This window comes from Artemia sp. Qi Xiang Cuo, chromosome 16 (genome assembly GCF_049724085.1).
Source record: "Artemia sp. Qi Xiang Cuo chromosome 16, ASM4972408v1, whole genome shotgun sequence".
NCBI lineage: Eukaryota > Metazoa > Arthropoda > Branchiopoda > Anostraca > Artemiidae > Artemia > Artemia sp. Qi Xiang Cuo.
The window spans coordinates 13,205,959-13,227,033 of NC_142809.1; the positions used below are offsets into that span (position 1 = coordinate 13,205,959).

At 34.4% G+C, this 21,075-nt stretch overlaps 1 protein-coding gene across 1 annotated transcript in view; it reads left to right on the forward strand.

Annotated features, from left to right (window-relative positions):
• The window catches only part of LOC148942584 (NPC intracellular cholesterol transporter 1-like), a 207,138-nt gene that overhangs the window by 134,230 nt on the left and 51,833 nt on the right, over window positions 1-21,075 (forward strand). Inside the window, exons 10-11 of the mRNA XM_089102048.1 lie at window positions 8,126-8,374; window positions 14,064-14,241. Coding sequence (XP_088958174.1) covers window positions 8,126-8,374; window positions 14,064-14,241 — 427 coding nt within the window. The remainder of the gene's footprint in view (window positions 1-8,125; window positions 8,375-14,063; window positions 14,242-21,075) is intronic.

Below are 21,075 nucleotides of genomic sequence, written 5' to 3' on the forward strand. Positions count from 1 at the left end.
CCTAAGCCTTTTATTCCGAAATTATGTTGATACTTCTAAGAATTTTGCAAGAATTTTGGCCTGATCTAAAGCTTGTTCGAATCCAGTATTTCTGTAGTTCCTTAGCCATTTTAAAAGTTTTTCAAACGAAGAAAGTACAGTAGATACGTCTACAGATTCACTTTGAAGTTCTTTGCTAACATAGTTGACTTAGAACAGTAAATCATACCAAAACATACTAATAATGATATAGTCATTCATTGCATTTCCCAGAGACTCTGCTTCGCTTTTAATTTGTGAATCTTTATTCCCACCTGGTATCACAAAGCGACTTCACAGTCTTTTACATATTTAAGAAGTACTAACCATCTTTTTGAAGATGTTGAAAACAAAACATATAGGCGTTGGAGAATACCAAAGAAGGTCAAAGCTTATGGGCAAATTTTTGCCACATCTCCCAATGCTAGGTTATAATTATGACAAACGCAAGGAGTAAAAAATGCCCTTGGATTTTCTTTTAAGAGTCTAGTCTGCACCCTGGAGACTTATCCCTTCATATTTGAACCATTATTATTATTTTTTTTTTTTTTTTTTGAACCACTAATGACAACAAGGTAAATAGCAGAGTAATATATAAAGAAAAAAAAGACACAAACTAATAAAAAAATATACAGTCAAGACACAAAAAAATATATAGGCTACACTCAAGAGAAAAAAAGAAAGCGAAAAAAAAACAAAAAAAACACACAAACAACGAAAAAAATATGCCCTCAAGACCGTGAAACGGCGGCAGTTGGTTCTTATTTATGTCTGACAGCTTTCTGCTCAACACGGCAACTTTCGCGACGACATTATTCAATCCGAATTTTGACATTATCTTTCCATTGTGGTACCAAGGAGGGAGAAAAAGAAGGGAGGAGGGTACCAAGGAGGGCGAGGCTATTATCTTTTTAATGCACAAAATAGATTTTATCCTTTGCTGTTCTCAACATGTATATAGCAATATTCAAGCCTGATAATGTCCCATCCGAAACATATCTGATGCGGTATTCGTGTACTAAATGGACTCTTTTATATAGTGCTAGTTTTGTTAATGCTAATGAAATAAAATAGAATAGGATGAATATATAATAGTTTAGAAACAAATTTGGGGGTATATATCTGCACATTAGGGGGGGCAAAGCATACCATATATTAAATACGTAACCTCACCTAGGTACCTTCCCCCCCCCCTAAACCCCCCAAAAAAATAATTTAAATACAGTTCTTGCCTTTTGTTTATATCCCAGAAGGCAGTGTCAACCTGTTTTTCATCACGCGTCTCGGTCTATTTCGTGACTGGTATGCATTGCCGTATATAAAAGAGTCCGTTTAGCTTAAGAGTACCTCTGTAGCTAAGGGACGTTTGCCTTCCTTGAGTCCACTTATTTGAGTTCTCGTTTATAGTTACTAATTCTAAAAGATTTTTCCACAAAAAAGTTTTTCAAAGAAAAGTAAAGAGCAAAAAGTAAAACCCAAGATGAGTAAAAATAAAGTAAAATAATATTTCACCTGAAAGACTACCATAAATCACTATCAATAAACAAATGAAATTCAAAATAAACGGAAATTAGAATAAGTAACCAGTTCAAACTCAAAACCAGCAGTAACTACCACAAATATAAGTAGGGCTAAGGCCCTCTGTGCCTTTTAAAGACCAAAAAGTAATTTGTACTTTACTGAAACCAATCTTTATTTCGAGCTACGTGTATTTGTTTTTTTTTCTTTATTTTAGAATAAGTTCTGTAGGTTTTTATTAATTTATACGATCTTCAACCCTTCCTAGTAGAATAAATAGATTTTTTTTTAGTTTAAAAGTGACATTACAATATAAAACGAGCATCAAATGCTTACTGATGTTAATTAAATTAAAACAAGTTTTTTCAACTGAAATTAAGGAGCAAAATTACAACTTAAAACAGACAGAAATGATTCTGTATATTAGGCTAGGCGGGCTGTCCTTTCCTCAACCTTCGCTCTTTACGCTGAAGTCTAAAGTTCCTTAAAAATACTTTTCGTTCAAATTCAACGGCCCTTGTGTTTGAGCAATACTTATTAAGAAAATTGGAACAAAAAGCCAAGCGTAAAGAGCGAGGTTTGAGGAAGGGACAACCCCTCTCATATGCGGAATAATTTCTATTCGTTTTAAGTTTTAATGTTGCTTCTTACTTTTAATTAAAAAGAATGGATTTTTTTTAATTTGATTTATGACTGTCTTTCAAATCATTCCAAGAAATCCTTTCTCTTAGTGTAAAATTTCCCCAGGAAAATTTCTTCCGGAAACTTTTGCTCCCCAAGGAAAATTCACCCAGTGGAAAATCCATTCTAGACAATTTCCGTGTATTTCTTAATTAGAAACACTAACAGTAAACCATGGGCAAATTACGTAATTTACAGCCCGTTTCTTGGGGACTCTGGGGAGTCATGTCATCCCCAGAGACGCGGTTATTGGACCTTTCAACTAACCTGAATCAAATCATTATCTCAAAATTTTGACTGGATGTCTTTGTGGAAAAGGGGGACGGGGTTGACATTTTGAGGGTGTTTCCCCTTTTTTAAGATCACGCAAATTTTCTCAGGGTCGTAGCTTTTGATGGGTAATATTAAACTTAAAAGATTTATTAATTTGCAACCAGCATAAAAAATCAATTCTTTTGATGCATTAATAGGCCTAGTTAACAAAATTCGTTTTTTACAGTTTCGGTTGCTATTGGGCCAAGTCACTTCTTACTTACAATTCGTTGCAACAAACTTTTTAAAAGTACTCTGGAGCAACCGTAATCGATTGCATAACATCGTGTGTTTGTCTTGAAATTAGTGATTGGCTGGCTGTCACGGACATTTACCAGTTTTAATTATCCAAAATGAACTGCTTACTGCCATAAAATTCGTAAATATTTTTCTTAGAATCTCACTTTACCGATTGCTGCATTTGACTTTATTCATTTTCTCGTTCAATAGCTTATTATTAAACTTTCCATTAAATTAAAGGGTCATTAATCCTTCCTAATAGAAACATAAGGAATTACGAAAAAATTCAAGATCATTCCCATTCAAACCCAAATTTTAATTCAAGCTAATTCTTTTCTTTGTTTAAGAATAAGAAGAAATTGAAAATCTAAGTACTTTTTAAGTATCTAATAAACTTCCTGTTTTTGTAATATCCGCATATCCACAAGGTAAAGATGGAATTCAGAGTACTATGACATTTTCATTCGTAGGTCATACTATTGAACTGTATACGATTTCCGTAAAAAATTGCATGATGTATGCATAATGCGGCAATAATTGTATAGGCTTACGAGGCTCACTTTCGTTCTTATCCAAGGACAAATGAATTAAAATAGGTTAGTGAGCCTTTCACTGAAGGGTTGCATACTCTGTGTCACATGCTGCACCAGAAACGTGCACAAGGGGGTTCGTTGCCTGGAACCCTTAAAATTTCTCAGTTACCTCGAATTTATGAGCAGTTCTTACTCAAATTATCATTGAAGTTTTTTTTTGCATTATTCCCCCTTCCCTTGAAAAATTCGTGTGCACGTATCTGATTTAAACAACATGAATGTCACAGTTAAGCAGGAAACGATGTGTTTTTAATTTTTGGACTGTTAATAAGGACCTCTTGTTTTAAAACTAAGATTTTTCTAGTTATCCAAAATACGACGAAATCAATTAATATAAAAACTTAAGTTTCTAACTATTTCTATAAGCAAGAAAACAGGACATGACGCATTTGAAAAAAAATGGAAGTTTCTTAATACGAGTATATATAAGCAATTTTCTTAATACTTTCTCGTATCTTTGGCATCAAGAGGGTTGGATAATACGGATTGAATCAACTGATAGAGCTTCTTTTGTTTTGGGGTTGGGGAGGTTCATGTAACTCTTCCAGAAAATATCACATAATGCCTTTTGAATTCACAGCCGAATCCTGAGCAATTTTCCCAGTATGACCCGGTCTCCTGCTCTTCCCACCGAGCTTTCCATCGATGGAAAAGCGTTGTAAAAAAAAGAGAAATTTTCAAACATCTTGGCATCAAGGATTGGATAATGCGGATTGAACCAATTGATAAAACTTACTATGTTTTGGGAAGAGGGAGGTAGATCTAACTCTTTCAGAAGATGTCATATAACGCCTCTTGAACTCACAGCCGGAGAATGAGCATTTTTTTAGTACGATTCTGCCTCCCATCCTTCTCATTGAGCTTTCAACCTCAGCGCCTCTAGTGCCACCGCAAAGCTGTTTGCATAAAGAATCAGCTAATATGCGCCATAGGCAAGTAATTTGTTTGTTTGTTGTTTTTTTGGGGGGGGGGGGGAGGGGGGTGGAAGAGGGCTGGAGCTCATCAATAAAATTTATTTGGTGCCAATATGCGCGAAATTACTGTTTTTAGGCTATGTAGAAATTTTCTAAGCATTCCTTTGTGGGAGCACAACCATCACAGTTAGTGTTTAAGAGACAGTTTTGGTTCCTAAGCACCCCTTTGGCCCCCGAGTGAAATTGCAACAGCAACCAATGACTCAGGGCATTCAATCCGCAATGGAAGCTAAACTGATGAGGTGGGGATAGCACTTACTCTCAAACTCAGCTAATTTTTATAGATGGAAGTCAATCGGGGGGGAGGGGGTGGTATTCGCTCCCACTGAATTTACTGCCCCCTCCCCTTAGATTTTGGAATATACCTTCTTTTGATATTTTCATTGGAACATACTTTTATTGGTATTTTCATTAGAAAATACTTTTTTTTGGTTTTTTAACCAAAAAACTAAAAAAAAACCTTCCCTAGATTTCGAAAAACACACTCCCACCTCCCTACATTTCGTTTATAAATTGAACCCTCTGGTTGAAAAAGTAATAATGGTTTTCCTCTTCGTGGGAGTTGGTGTGTGACGTCTCTTATTTATTTGTTTAATTTTTTTTATTAACAAAATCATTTTTATTTATTTTTATGAATAGTTAATTAACAAAATTAATAAAATAGTAAAATATTATTTTACTATTAATAAAATAATACTTATTTTGGTTAATGACGAAGGACAAGACCAAGACCAAGCACCAGCACCAAGCCTCAGGCGGCTTGGTGCTGCGGTGAGTTGTTAGTAGTAGTAGTAGTGACGAAGAAATAATACCAAAGATTATAATTTTCTGCACGAGTCTGACATACAGACCGCTAACACTATAGATACCAGATGGGGAATTGGCTTCTATCTTGGCTTCATCCGGCTTCTCTCTCTCTCTCTCTCTCTGTCTCTCTCTCTCTGTCTTTCTCTCTCTCTCTGTCTTTCTTTCTCTGTCTCTCTCTCTCTTTATATCTCTCTATCTCTCTATCTTATATCTATTATCTCTCTCTCTCTCTCTCTCTCTCTCTCTCTCTCTCTTTCTCTCTCTCTCTCTCTCTCTCTCTCTCTTCCTTTCTCTATCTTTCTTGTTCTGTCTCCCAATCAACAAATCATAAACACCATAGACAGAATTAAAAAATGGACGAAAAACATACCAGTTTCTTACCTGTATCTTACCATTGGCGGTTCAGGGCTCTCTTGCGCCAGAGGCGAAATCTTGATTAGCCTCTCCTCCCATGCCTCCCAAAAATTTTCAGCCCAAATTTCAATAAATTTCTTATTTATTAACAAAATTTTTAGTAATTAACAAAATTTGAATACAATATATAAAAAAAAGCATTTCATTCGATCTGCTTACCTTTATTTTCAAGGAATGATGATGAAGATAGGGGAAAAATGAAAATTTCGGATTGAATTTGCTTATACTTACTGCCAGCTGCGTCCTCTGGCTTACTTTATTTTGATAAAAAAAGAAAATCAAATTAAAAAATGATTATAATCGTTAGATTAATTATTTGAAACTTCGTGCCCCTAAAATTTCTGTGCCCGGAGCAAGTGTCTCCTGTACCTCCACCTAAAACCGTCTTTGTATCTTACCAAAATACATCCGTAGAAAAAAAAAACTCAATTGACTAGTTGAATGTCATATTAAGTTAAGTTTTGGTGACTCTAAAGAACTTTGCGTTAGTTTCAGCAGGTGCTCCTAATATTTCCGACAAACTTCGTCATTTATTTGTTTGTTTCAAATTTCACCTTTTCCAAAAATATTTGGGAATCAGTATCACAATTAATTACAATGATTACGTAGACTAATAATGCTATAGGTAAACTTCATTTTCCAATGTCGGTTCTGGTCTCTCTTGTGCCCGGGGTAGAATCTTTATTAGTGCCCCCCCCCCCCTGTCTTCCAAAAATTGTCAGGCCAAATCTTCAAAAAATCTCATTTATTGAAAAATATTTTATTTATCAACAAAATTTTCCATTTACTTAAATATAACTTTTCTTTCTTTAGCTTATGCAAAATTATTAATCATCTCAAATTGATTATCTCTTTAGGAATGGCGATGAAGATATGGAAAAATTTAAAATTTCGGATTCAATCTGGCTATACATACTGCCAACTGCACCCTCTACTTTATTTAATAAAGATAGACTTTCAAAAATCACAAAATTATTATAACCGTTAGATTATTTATTAGAAATATTGTACCCCTAAAACTTCTGCACCCGGAGAAAGTGCCCCCTATGCCCCCCCCCCTCCCAAAAAACCGCATCTGTCGTTTTCACAGTGCATTGTTTTGAAGGAAAATTGCATGTCTAGTACATTAAGGACGGCTTTATTAAATATTTGCTGTCTCCAGTTAGACTCGTTGAAGCCACATGCTTGTCTTATAGTTGATACACTACTTAATATACTATAAGTATACTTAATCTTATACTTAAGTATACTTATATATACTTAATATACTTAATACTTAAGTATTAAGCATTATATACTTATATACTATATATACTTAATGCTATTATACTATTATATACTTAATATACTTATATACTTAAGTATACTTAAGTATATAAGTATACTTAAGTATACTTATATACTTATAAGTAATACTTAATCAACTATAAGTATAGTTGATACTTACACAAATGTGACTAAGTGTTAGTATTTGTAGCATTAAAGGCTAATTCACAATTATATTCTACTAATACCTAGAACTAGCACTAATTTGTCCCCATCAGACTTTTCTAATTGACTGAAAAATTCTATGAAAAACTCTAATTGGATCAAATTAGCACTAGGTAAACCTCGATATTAGTAAAATATCATTGTGAATGGACCTTAAGGCATGACTATTATGGAAACTCGACCCTACTTTTAATGTACGACAATGTAGAACCCCTACAAAAACCTTGCAGGGATTCATATCGTGCGAAAAATTCCTGGTGGTGTCCATGGTCAGGTCGTTGACTCAAGAAATTTGATCAGATGACTGAAAGCTTCTATATCTGGCCTGCATTGAAATCAACCATCCAGGCATTAAACTACTTCTAAATCTCAGAACATCCACATTTCTATTTATACGAGTTTCCCAATTACAGAACTGCTTATAACTAAATTCCATGATATTGAACATTAATGTTATTGTTTTATTGTCCATTTGGGTTGCTCTATATATTTTATTCTGTTTGTTCTACATCAGACTCACAATCTTTAAACTTTTGTTTTTACCGATATGCGTAAAATATCACTTTTTGTCAAGTTTATGTTGTGGAGCTAACTGTTAATGTTGTTTTTTCGGAAGTTTAATGAATGTGTAATTGCTTTTGTTTGATTAAATCAACTTTAGGTACCAACTTCAAGGGGGGGGGGTGCATCCATAATTCTACCAAAGGCATTCTATTAAATATTCAAATGTTTTTCTTATTATCACAAAAGGATGACCCCCCTACTAGAAAGTGACCACTTGATTCTCTTCTTTAGGATAGAAATCTGAAAAAACTGGGAAGGGGCTCCTATGAGAATTATAAGGCCAGCGCTAGCAGAAACTACAATCTCAGCTATGGAATTTACCACCTCTTCGTGGATGTAAGCTATACATGCATGGTAAGCTATACTATGTATGTATGTATACTATGCATGGTAAGCTATACTATACATATAAACAGTGTTTCTTATGTTTTTGGGTCTTTTCATGAAAGATTCATCATTGTTTTAAAACAAGTGTTAAAAAGAAATGTTAACTTAATGTTGAATAATTTTCAGGGGATGCCTGCTTTACGCTCCTTTTGCATTTATGCTACAACTGGAATTCTGCTTCTTTTCATCTTTGTGATGACGTTTTTTGTTGCTTTAATAGCCATAGATGAATCTCGACAAGACCAGAGGAGAGATGGATGTTTTTTCTATCGTCAACCTGCTTCTTGGAAACCTTCTGCCCTCTCTCAAAAGGAGCTACTGAGACTGTTTTTTGAAAAGTTCTATGGACCTCTACTTATGAAAACTCCAACTAAGGTGTGAATTCATTTTTTTCAAATAGTTTTATTTATAGGAGGTATACTTCTTGACATAGCTCTACAAACAAGGGGCAGATAGGGGGAACCCCCTTGAAATTAGCCTGAAGGGTCCCCTGTAGTGATTAACAATATTTATAAAATAAAAACAAGCAAATCCATAAAGTATTGAGTACAGACAATGGGATATTACAGGAAAGCGGGACACTGAGAAATGGTGTTGAGGTTTGTTAAGAGCTATCATAATAAGTATGGGCATAGCTAGGGCCGAAAGTAATTAATTACCAAGACCATACCCAGGGTGTGTATGTGTGTGAGGGAGGGAGGAGTTATGGAGTTTGAATCCCCCCCCCCCTCCCCCCAAAAAAAATGTTTGTCCGACTTGTAAAAACGTAATTGAAATGAAAATAAACAAAATTTTCATGTGTTTAAAAAAAAAATTGTACCCTCCCCCCAAAAAAAATCCCGGATGCAACTCTGTTAATTGCCGTGGCTGATTAATTTGTGTTATTTGTTCCATTTGTTTATCTACATTGTTAATGCTTCAAAGATCTTGATCATAGAAGATATAAAAGCATATATCCGTTTCTAATTGTTTGTACGTGGATGGAACTACGTTTGGGCAAATTTTTTTTTGTACCCTCCTTTGTGGTTGCCACCTGAGAATTTTTTTGAACGTTAAATTTGTATTAAACCTCCCTTAAACAAGGAAGGTGGGTCTTGCAACTAAGCAAGGTTGTATCCAGTGGGTGCAGGTCTTGACCCCCTCCCCCGTCCAAAAAAGTGCCTTGTGACTGCCAAATCTTACCCAGATGAATTTCAAAGGATATTTTCAAGTACTCTTTTGAGTGACTCCATCAATTTGTTCAATCCGCTTTCTACTATTTTGTTTGGTTCTGTAAATATTTGGATTGGAGGATGGTTGGAAGAAATAGTTGGAAGTTGGAGCTTAGAAACCAAGTCAGTTTTGTTGCATTTTAAATTCCTAGACAAACCTTCCTTTCACAAACAAATGTGTTTTAGCAAAAAAATAAATAAATAGGCTATATTATATTTTTTCCACAGTTCTGAAAAATTCAATTCAAGTAATATACTGCCTTTTAAATTACAGTATTCGTATTACTTAGAGCATACCTGTATATTTCAAATTTTAATTGAAACGAATATAATATAATAAATTTGAGTAAATTCATTCAAATAATTTATTAGTCACCAATTCAGCTAGTCTTGAAAAAAAAAATCAAGTTTGATTTATGTTCATTTTTTTAATGTCAATTTCCTGTGGGCCATAAAGAGGTAATACCAAATATCCGTTATTAATAACAGGAGTAAATGATATTTCCCTTATATGATATCTTTGAGACAAACAGAAAACGCAACTTATTAGGCTAGGAAAAGTAAATAATTGTCTCGTTATGGTGTAGAACCTAAAAATATATTAAAGTAGAGGTCTTCAGTGTAACAACAGAATAATTTTACCTTGTGGGTATATCCTGAGACCCTTAAATTGCGTATCTAAACCCAGCCTTATGCCCGAGCCACATCATTGTCACATATATCGATAAAAAAAATTTATCAATGATAAAGGTTTTTCTTAATTTTTGACTTCACTCTTAATAGGGGAAAATTCAAATGAGGAGTTTAAGCAGCTTGTGTCAAAACAATTTTTCCCCCAATTAATCTATTCTCTATGAACATTATAATAATGTATCTTTTGCCAGGTTCCAGTTCAAAATAGACAAATTGCTGCTCCAGGATTTTCACATTTCCTATTTTCAAAAATTATCCCTTAACTCTTGACTCTGATTGGCCAATCAAACGAAGGGGATGCATATTTGGCGCTGTTGTCATGCGTACTTTTATCGACATGCAACTTAAATCTTACTGGAGATCGAAAATGATTAAAAAACACATAGAGTTCTTCATTTTTTTTGTTAACGAATTCAATCTTCAATTGTGTATTAGCAAAGGAGGTTCAATTTTTGTCTGGCCAGTTTTATATCCACAAAATTTTTTTTATCAACTGTTGTAAATTCCAAATGTTTCTGAATTTTAGAAAGAAAATTTAACGTATTTTACAAAAAAATACAGCTTCTAATATTTTGATTGAATTGTTCTAATTACCTTAGGAAAAAAACAAGATGATATAAGGAAACGGATTGATCGATTGAACGTATTCTGTTGTGAAATCTGTTCTGTAATGTGAAATCTGTCCTTTCAAGAGTAAGACTGCAATCCTCATATCTAGCATTCAATAAAGTTAGAACAGTACTGCTGTCTGCACATTTCACTGGGCCAGTTATAAACGCCATCTAAAAAATAGTGTTATAGATGCAAATTCTTTTCGCTAATTTTTCAAAATATCAAATAAAAAAATCTCTTGGAGTTTTTGTATTTCAATCGATTCGTTTTTGCTTGAATATAAATTATTTTTTTCTATTCACCATAAAAATAAAATAAAAATAAAAATGCTATAAATAAAAATAAAAATGCTTCCATTTTTGGAAGGGTTCGAATTAAACAAAGGTTTTAAAGGCTATTAAATTACTGAGTATGGTGAAATCAAAATTCTGATTGTCTGAATTGGCTAAGTGGAAACTAACCACAGAGCCGTTCATAGGGTTGGTGGCACCCGGGGCAATGTAATTACAGCACCCACCTCCGAGTTCAAATATAAGCGAAAACGCCGAAACAAAATGAAAACTTTGATCAAAGTAGGCAACCCCTCAGCCAACCCCTCCCTTTCCTCAGCCATGGTTCCCGGGGCAAATTGCGACGGTCGCCCCCCCCCATTTTGACGGATCTGCTTAACAACCATGTGTATCTTGGTTATTATTTACAAAAAGCTTACGGAAAGCATATGACCAAGGCTACCCTTGATTATTTTGATTTTTTTTTTCTTTAGACATGCTTTCCCAGTGTGGTGTCTGAAGTGTGATCTCAGTTCGCTCTAATTTTCAAAAAACTAGAAAAAATGAAAGAAAAAAGACCTCCGTATGCTGTCATACAGTTTTAACAGTAGTGGGAACCTAATTAAATAAAAAGAAACATGGGTTGAAAACTGCAAAAATTAAGCTAAATGCATATGACACTAAACAGCTTATGAAGATGCAGCTTTTATTTGAAGGCTTAGTTTTCCTTAAGAATCAACAAATTATAAATTTTTAAATTTAACTGATTAGTTTTGCTTATTTATTTTCATACTTTAACGTGGCAACGCTGACGAATGTTTTATGCTCCCATGAACTTCTTGATTTTGAAATAACCAAAAGGAAAATCTTTGAAAATCGTAGTTATTGCATATGAATAGACCTGAGATGACACCTGGGGTAAAAATGCTTATATTTCGTTGTCCTCGGTACATTGAGGGAGGGGGAGGGAATAAATTTCAATTTAAAAAGATATGCTTGCATAGTCCTTTTAGAATTACCGCAACCAGTTTCCACCCTTGTCATAAGGGAGGCGTAATCTAACTGAGCTTACATAAATGTATAAAAAAAAGTATCGGCTATTGAACCGTTGCAAAATGTTACTAAAGGATTCCTTGCGCAACCTACCCATCAATAATATTGTAATATGTGGTATTTCTATATCACGTGATAAACAGAACAGCGAAACCAGTTTTTTAAGCACGTGGTCACAACCATGGTTTAAAAGTAAGCATTTGATAATCAATTCGTAGCTTCCGGAAACATTTCGGGTCAAATTCTTCAAATTCTTAGGTGAACATTATTTAAGAGCACCTGCACTAGCCTTGACTTTGGGTTAATTTTGATTAAATTTTGACTTTGAATTGTAAAAACTGGTATTATTTTCGTTTAGGTTTAAGCATAGCTTTATTGCTAGAACAGGTAGCGTACTAGATAATGAATGGTAGATGAGAGTGCGTTCGAACCCTGAACTAGGTTAGGTGACTTTACTATGGTCAAGCAGACTATAGTTTTGACTTGTTCTGACTAGGCCCGAACAACGAAATTTTGTTATTTTGTCAGCAAGCCAATTCTCACATTGTCAGGCAAAATTTTAGGGGAACTTACATAAGTCTCTTTCCAGATGCCTTAAGATCACCCAAAATCGCTAAGTGACTGCGCGTGGGTAGATTCGTAGGTGGAGTACGTGCGTGTGGGCGGAAAATTTGAAAGGAAGCTTGTGCACTATAGCAGGGACTCCCGAGGGGGGGGGGAGCACCCCTCTCCCCGAACTTTTTTGGCATTCGGTAAAATTTTCACCTAAGGCTAAAATTTTGGCAGAAATTTTGCGAAATTGGCAGAAATTTAGGAAAATTCTTGATTTCTGCTGAGAATTCGGCATAAATCAGGTAGCAATTCGGTACAATTTACAAAGATCCCCCCCCCAATGACATGAGCCGTGGGACGCTCCTGCACTAGAGCCTCAGAAGTATGGCTGCAGAAAATAATAACAAATAGAAAACATGAAAAATGCACGAAGAAAACAACAGCTCTACCCCTATTGTTCATCTATTTATCTTTCAAATCGTCTTCCCTTATCTAGCCATTCTTCTATTTTCTATCATGCATCACCACACAAATTTTCATTATTCCCACCATGCATTCCTTCCTCTTGGCCCAATCCCAAAAAGTTCTTCCCTCAAATACTCCACCTCAATACAATTGCTTATAAAGTTCTCTAGATCCTCATTATCCCTACCCATATCACCGGTTATCAGTCAAATGGGTAAGCTGGCCAAATGGTAATCCTGAAACACTAGAGCTCCATGGCCAATGGCTGTTAAAACTAATTACAAATTGAAAAAATAAAAAAAAACTAACAAAGGAAACAACTATTGTTAAAAAACAATTTTTATATCCAAAAAACCATTCTTCTATTCTCAAAAACACTTTCTCTATTTCTGTTATTCCCCCCATGCATTCCTTCTTCTTGGCCCAATCCCAAAAAGTTTTTCCCTCAAATACCCCACCTCAATACAATTGCTTATAAAGTTCTCTAGATCCTCATTATCCCTACCCATATCGGCGTTTATCAGTCAAACGGGTAATGTGGCCAAAAGATAACAACAAAATAACAACTCTAACCCTATTATACATATAATTATCTCATAAATCATCTTCCCTTATCCAACCATTCTTCTAGTCTCAAAAAAAATTTTCTCTGTGATGTATCACCACACAAATTTCCATTATTCCCACCAACCATTCCTCCCTTTTGGCCAAAATCTCAAACAATTCCTCCTTCAAATCCTCCAATTCTAAACAATTGCACGTAAAGTTCTCTAGATTTTCATTATCCCTACCCATATTGGCGGTTATCATTCAGACGGGTATCTACAACCCCATTGGCGATGGTTGCAAAATATAACAGCAACTTAAAAAAATGAAAATTAATTTTGTTTTTAGTTTAATTTTGCCCGCTCATGAAAAACATTAAAGAATGCGAATGACCGTCCCATTTTCTTATGAACAAGGGGTAAGTTTTCCCATGCCCATAAACTTCCCTCTGCCATTAAGAATTCATGTACATTAACTTTATTTTAGACCAGAGCTCTTTTTGTACTGCAAGGTGCTTATGTTTTTCCTTTCATCTGAACTAACCCTCAAAATATTTTAAAAAAAGTTTGTTAAATTTTAAATCCAGTATTTTGCCATTGTCCTTAATTGACCTCAGTCTGCTTTAGTTTTCGTTTAAGAATTAATAGATATTTGGTGTTTTAGGTCTTCGTTATCATTCTTACATTGATTTTTACTGGTGTAAACACATGGGGAGTGCTTCAACTTAAACAGGACTTTGATCCTAACTGGTACCTCCGAGATGGTTCTCATCCTACCTCGTTCTACAAGTCTCTTATGGAACATTTCCCAGACAGCGGTGAAAGATCTGCAGTTTATTTTGGTAAGTCGAAGTTTCTTACAAATAGCCACTGGTTGCTTCAGGTTTCCACAACTATGCACGAACACATGCAATAGACCATCTAGTATATATTTTTTCCCTCCCAAAATCTCTTAGTTTTTGAGTGATTTTGGATTGGATTTTTTTTTTTGCAAAGTAGGTGTTACTTAGATATAAATTATATCCGGGTAGGTATAAGTCGTCGTGATGATTTTATTAATTAATTACTTTTAGTGTTTTTTCAGGTAACGTTTTGTTTTTGTATTTTTTCCACTTGTTTTGTGTTGGCCCAATAGGGCTTTCGTGTGAATAAGTCTAAAAAATCTATCTAAATCTATATCTATTTTACAATTTGTTGCAAATTGCCAACTTTCTTTTCTGGTTTTTAAGGTTGCCTCCCTTCCTATGGAAACTGATTCCTTTTTATATTTCTGGTGGCAATTATCCCTTTTTACGCTTACAAATTTAGAAACTCCATTTAAAGGATTTTACTTTACATTTTTTCCTCTAGGCGGTGACGTTGCTGAATTCCTTATATTCCTAATAAATGACGATGTAAATTTCCTATAAAGTCTTCCTATTTAACGTTGCTCACGCTATCTTTAACTTTTATATACAAAACCGACTTATAGCAAAAAAGTAAATAACCATAAAATAATAGAACAATGACACTAATCATCTTTTAATTAATTGCAGCCAAAAAAGCACTGGCAAGCTAAGTTTAAAAATATCATTACAAAAAGAAACGTAGCGAAAACGGGGCTTTAGACACCGTTTTATGATGTATGTATGTCATCAAAATCTCAATGTTTACAAAATAAATATAGAAATACCCGTTTAAATAATTACGTTAAATAGATTTATTGTCATTCATTTTTTGTTCACTAAGAATTTTCGTCTGATTTTTCATTTAAGTTTCGTTCAGTTTTCTTTAAGCCATTCATTTAAGTGATTAATTAGAAAAAAACTTTTTCAACAAAATAAGTTTTTAAAAAAAGTAAAGAGCTCCATTAAACCAAAATGAACAAAAATAGAATCAAATCATCTACCAACAAGACAACTACCACAAATTAGTATCAATAAATAAATGAAACCCAAACAAACATAAATTAAAATAAATGAGAGTCAAACTCAAAACGAGCAGAAATTAATATGAGTATTATTGCACTTTACTGAATTTGCACTTTACTGAAAAAAAAATGTGCATCGTCAGTTAATATACATATGCTGATATTTATTCCTTAAAACCTTAATTGATTTTGATTTCTGAAAGTTATAAAAGTGAAAACATTTAAAAGAATTTTTTTCAGTAAAGTACAAATTATATTCTGGATGTTGGATGGATTGGGATATTGAGCCATACTCGCAATAATTTCTGCTCTTTTTGAGTTTGACTCTGTTATTTATTTTAATTTCTGTTTTTTTTTGGGTTTCATTTATTTATTGATACTGACTTGTGGTCAGTATCAATCTCAAATCTCAAAATTTCTATTATACACATTTCGGGACAATATGACGTGTGTGTGTATGTGCGTGGGGGGGGGGGTAGCTGCCCTCCGATCACTTTTACTCTTAAAAAGAGCATTAGAACGTCTGATTACCAATCTAATGAGCCCCCTCCGAAGTTCATATGGCCATAGTTTCTATAAAAAACCTTATAAGTCCCCGGGCATTACTTACAACCCTTACCCTGAGGGCTGGGGGTTTTGTTATCCTCAAAGACATAATTTCCACACCATTCTGATACGCTGAGCAAAATGGCTATCTCAAGATTTTGATTGGAAGTGTTTGGGGAAATGATGGGCTCGGGGGGCATTTGCCCTCTGATCACTTTCTACTAATAAAAAAGGCACTAGTCTTCTCAATTTCCAATTGAATGAGCCCTTTTTGAAGCTTCTACGACAGGAAATGATTGGTGAGGGGGGGGGGCGATTCTCCCTCCGATTACTTTCGACTCTTAAAAAGGGCACTAACTCTTTCAATTTCCAATCGAATGAGCCCTTTTTGAAGTTTTCACGACAACGCTTCCTATGAAAACATTTCATGCACCCAGGTCATAACTTACAATCTTATCCCTGAGGGCTGTGGGGGAGGAGGAGTTGGAGGGGGGGGTTGTCAGTAGAAAGGCCTCAGAAGGTCCCATTGCTCACCCCTGCTGCCACCTACAACTTTTTTACATAATTTATTCAAGGATTATTGATCGAGTCTAATGGGGTCAATGACCTAAATTTCCAAAGGTCGATTTATTTGATGTTGTTGTTGTTTTGGGCAAGAGCATGCTCGAGGAGAATGTCAAGGTGTCCAGAAATAGTAAACAGTTAGATCACGCGTGACAGATGATGTCATGGTTGATTGATTTGACACGAAAGGGGAATTAATTTGTTGTTTCTAAGAGGAATTATTGATTCAAGAAAGGGGAATTAATTTGTTGTTTCTAAGGGGAAGGTGGGGAAGAGATAAATTGATTGCGTAATCGAAGGGAGAGAATTCCAGAGAAATTGATTACATAATCGGTAGAACCCTATCAGGACCTCGTGACGGGAATCCATTTATGGGCATAGAATGACGTAATCAACTTGGACAAATGGATTTCTGAGAAATTGATTACATAATCGGTAGAACCCTATCAGAAGGTCATGACGTGATACTTTTTTAAGGCTTTATTATATCTTTTCAGAACAAGTTATTTTCTTAATGTCCATTCTAAACCCATTTTACAAGTTGGAATGGGTGAGACTGTTTTAGACATTTTAGGGAATTATTTCGGCGAAACAGTTTGAGCCATTTTAAAAGATGATTTTAGAAGATGTTTTAGAAGAGGTTTTGAGTGTGGTCGTTATAATACACAAGTTCCATTTGAACAGTGTCGTCAGGTCCCTACCCGAACCCCAAAGGGTTCCGATCCCCCAACCCAACCCCGAAGGAAGCCCCCCGCCCCCAAAGGTTCCCCCGGGCTCCCAAAGGGTCCCCTGGGGCCACCAAAGGGGCCCTCTGGCGCCCCCAAGGACCCCCGGACCCCCAAAGGCCCTCCCGGGTCGCCAAAGGACCACCCGGCCCCCAAGGGTCCCCCGGACCCCCTAATGCCTCCCCCCGGGCCCCCAAAGAGTCCCCTTTCCATTTTTTAATATTTTTTTAAGGCTTTATTATATCTTTTCAGAACAAGTTATTTTCTTAATGTTCCTCCTAAACCCATTTTCCAACTTGAAGTACTTATCTTTTTCACCCACAACTATACTTTACAGCTTTTTGGATACCTCAACACCAAGAAAGACATAAAAATATCCATGCCAGAGCACGTTGTATTATTACTGTCTTTCCAAAAATAGTTTTACAAGATTAAGGTTTTATATTTTTCACATAAACCTCAAAAATGCCGCGTTTTGTCTACATAAAAACAAAGAACAATAATTCAAATGCATTTTCTTAGATATAACAAATATTAATATTCATCAGAAACCCATTGTCCAACTTGAAGTACTTATCTTTTTCCCCCACAGCTATACTTTACAGCTTTTTAGATACCTCAAAACCAAGAAATACTTTTCAATGACAATTTCAGATCAAGTTACTTTCTTAATCTGCCTCCTAAACCCATTTTCAAACTAGAAGCACATATCTTTTTCAACCTCAACTATATTTTATAGCTTTTTGGTTAACTCAAATCCAAGATATACTTTTCAAACAACAGTTCAGAGCTAGTTCCGTTCTTAATGTTCCTCCAAACCCCATTTTCAAAATTGAAGTACTTATAATTTTCACCCACAACTATACCTTACTTATTTTTGGATACCCCAACTCCAAGAAATACTTTTCAAAGACCATTTCAGAGCAAGTTACATTCTTAATGTCCCGCCTAAACCCATTTTCCAACTTGAAGTACTTATCTTTTTTCACCCTCATCTATACTTTACAGATTTTTGGTCACCTAAACACACAGAAAAACCTTTCAAAGACCATTTCAGAGCAATTTACTTTCTTAATATCCCCTCTAAACCCATTTTCCAACTTGAAGTGCTTATATTTTTCAACCAAAACTAAACTTTACATATTTTTGGATACCTCAAAACCAAGAAATACTTTTCAAATACCATTTAAGAACAAGTAAATTTCTTAATGTACCTAATAAACACATATTCAAACTTTAAGTACTAATCTTTTTCACCCACAACTATACTTTACAGCTTTTTGGATACCTCAACACCAAGAAATAATTTTCAAAAACCATTTCAGAGCAAGTTACTTTCTTAATGTCCATACTAAACCCATTTTCCAACTTGAAGAAGTTATCATTATCAACCACACCGATACTTTACAGCTTTATTCATACCTAATCACAAAGAAAAACTTTTCAAAGACCAAATAAGAGCAAGTTACTTTATTAATCTCCCTCCTAAACACATTTTCCAACTTGAAGTACTCATCTTTTTCACCACACAACTATACTTTACAGCTTTTTGTATACCTTAACACCAAGAAATACTTTTGAAAGACCATTTCAGAGCAAGTTACTTTCTTAATGTCCCTCCTGAACCCATTTTCCAACTTGAAGAACATATGTTTTTCACGCAAAACTATACTTTACAGATTTTTGTTTACGTCAACACCAATAAATACTTTTCAAAGACCATTTTAGAGTAAGCTACGTTCTTAATGACCCTCCTAAACACATTTACCAACATGGAAGTACATATCTTTTTCACCCACAACTATACTTTACAGCTTTTTGGATACCTCAACACAAAGAAATACTTTTCAATGACCATTTGAGAACAAGTTACTTTCTTGATGTCCCTCCTAAACTCATTTTCCAACTTGAAGTACTTATGTTTTTCACCCTAAACTATACTTTACAGCGTTTTGGATACTTGAACACCAAGAAATACTTTTCAAAGACCATTTCAGAGCAATTTACGTTCTTAATGTCCCTCCTAAACCAATTTTCAAACTTGAAGTACTTATCTTTTTCAACCAAAACTATACTTTACAGCTTTTTGGAAATCTGAACACCAATAAATACTTTTCAAAGACCAGGTCAGAACAACTTACTTTCTTAATGTCCCTCCTAAACCCATTTTACAACTTGAAGTCCTGATCTTTTTCATCCACAACTAGACTTTACAGCTTTTTCGATAACTCAACACAAAGAAATACTTTTCAAAGACCATTTCAGAGCAAGTTACTTTCTTAATGTCCCTCCTAAACTCATTTTCAAACATGAAGTACTTATATTTTTCACCCACAACTATACTTTCCAGTTTTTTGGATACCTCAACACCAATTATTAGATTTAATATACAATTTCATATAACGTTACATTCTTTATGTAACCAATAAAAAATATGTCAAAGTTGAAGTTCTTTTCTTTTTACCCAAAATATATACTCTAAAGCTCTATGGAAGCCACCGCACAAAGATATACTTTTCAAACACTATTTCAATCCACGTTCCTTTCTAGGTGTCGCCCCTAAACCCATATTCAAAGTTGAAGTAATAATATTTTCAACCAACAACTATACTTTAAAGATTTTTGGATACCTCAACACAAAGAAATACTTTTCAAATACCATTTCAGAGCAAGTTACTTTCTTAATGTCCCTCCTAAACCCATTTTCCAACTTGAAGTACTCATCTTTTTCACCCACAACTATACAGCTTTTTGGATACCTCAGCACCAAGAAATAATTTTCAAAGACCATTTCAGAGCAAGTTACTTTCTTAATGTCTCTCCTAAACTCATTTTCCAACTTGAAGTACTTACATTTTTCACCCACAACTATACTTTTAATCATTGTTTTTAACTAAAAACCTATATATAATTTTCAAACAACATGTCAAAGCATGTTAAATACATACCGTCCCATCTTAATCAAAGGTACTTATAGAAGAAAATTTGAATCTCAACAAAAAATATACTTTACAGCTTAGTTGAGACCTCGAATAAAAGTAAAAGAGATAAAAGCACATTAAATAGAAACATAATTAATAAATGTCCCACATACTCCACTTTTCCATCAAGAATTCCTTAAGTGATTTAGCAACAACTATAATTTAGAGCTTTTTGGGTACCTCCACACCAAGAAATACTTTTCAAAGACCATTTCAGAGCAAGTTACTTTCTTAATGTCCCTCCTAAACTCCTTTTCCAACTTGAAGTACTTATCTTTTTCACCCAAAACTATACTTTACAGCTCTTTGGATACCTCAACACCAGAAAATACTTTTCAAAGACCATTTCAGAGCAAGTTACTTTCTAAATGTCCCTCCTAAACCCATTTTCCAACTTGAAGTACTTATCTTTTTCACCCACAACTATACTTTACAGCTTTTTGGATACCTCAACACCAAGAAATACTTTTCAGAGACCATTTCAGAACAAGTTTCTTTCTTAATGTCCCTCCTAAACCCATTTTCCAACATGAAGTACATATCTTTTTCAACCGAAACTTTACTATACATTTGTCATTATAACTAAAAACACTTTCAAAAAAATCTAAGAACATTGAAGATATAGATACAATAATAACGTAACTCAACTAACATTGAACCGCAAAGTCGTAATAAACTTTATAACCAACCAATCTGCATGGCATATTTGTGTATACCTCATCACCAAGAAATAAATTTCAAATAAAATTTAAGAGAAAGATACTTTATTAATGTCACTCCTAAACACATTTTCCAACTCGAAGTACTTATCTTTTTCACCCACAACCATACTTTACAGCTTTTTGGATACCTCAAAACAAAAAAATACAATTAAAGGTAATGGAGAGAGAATGTGAAGATAACTCTGAAACTAATAAACATAGTTAAAAACTTTATGTTCTATTCTTTATC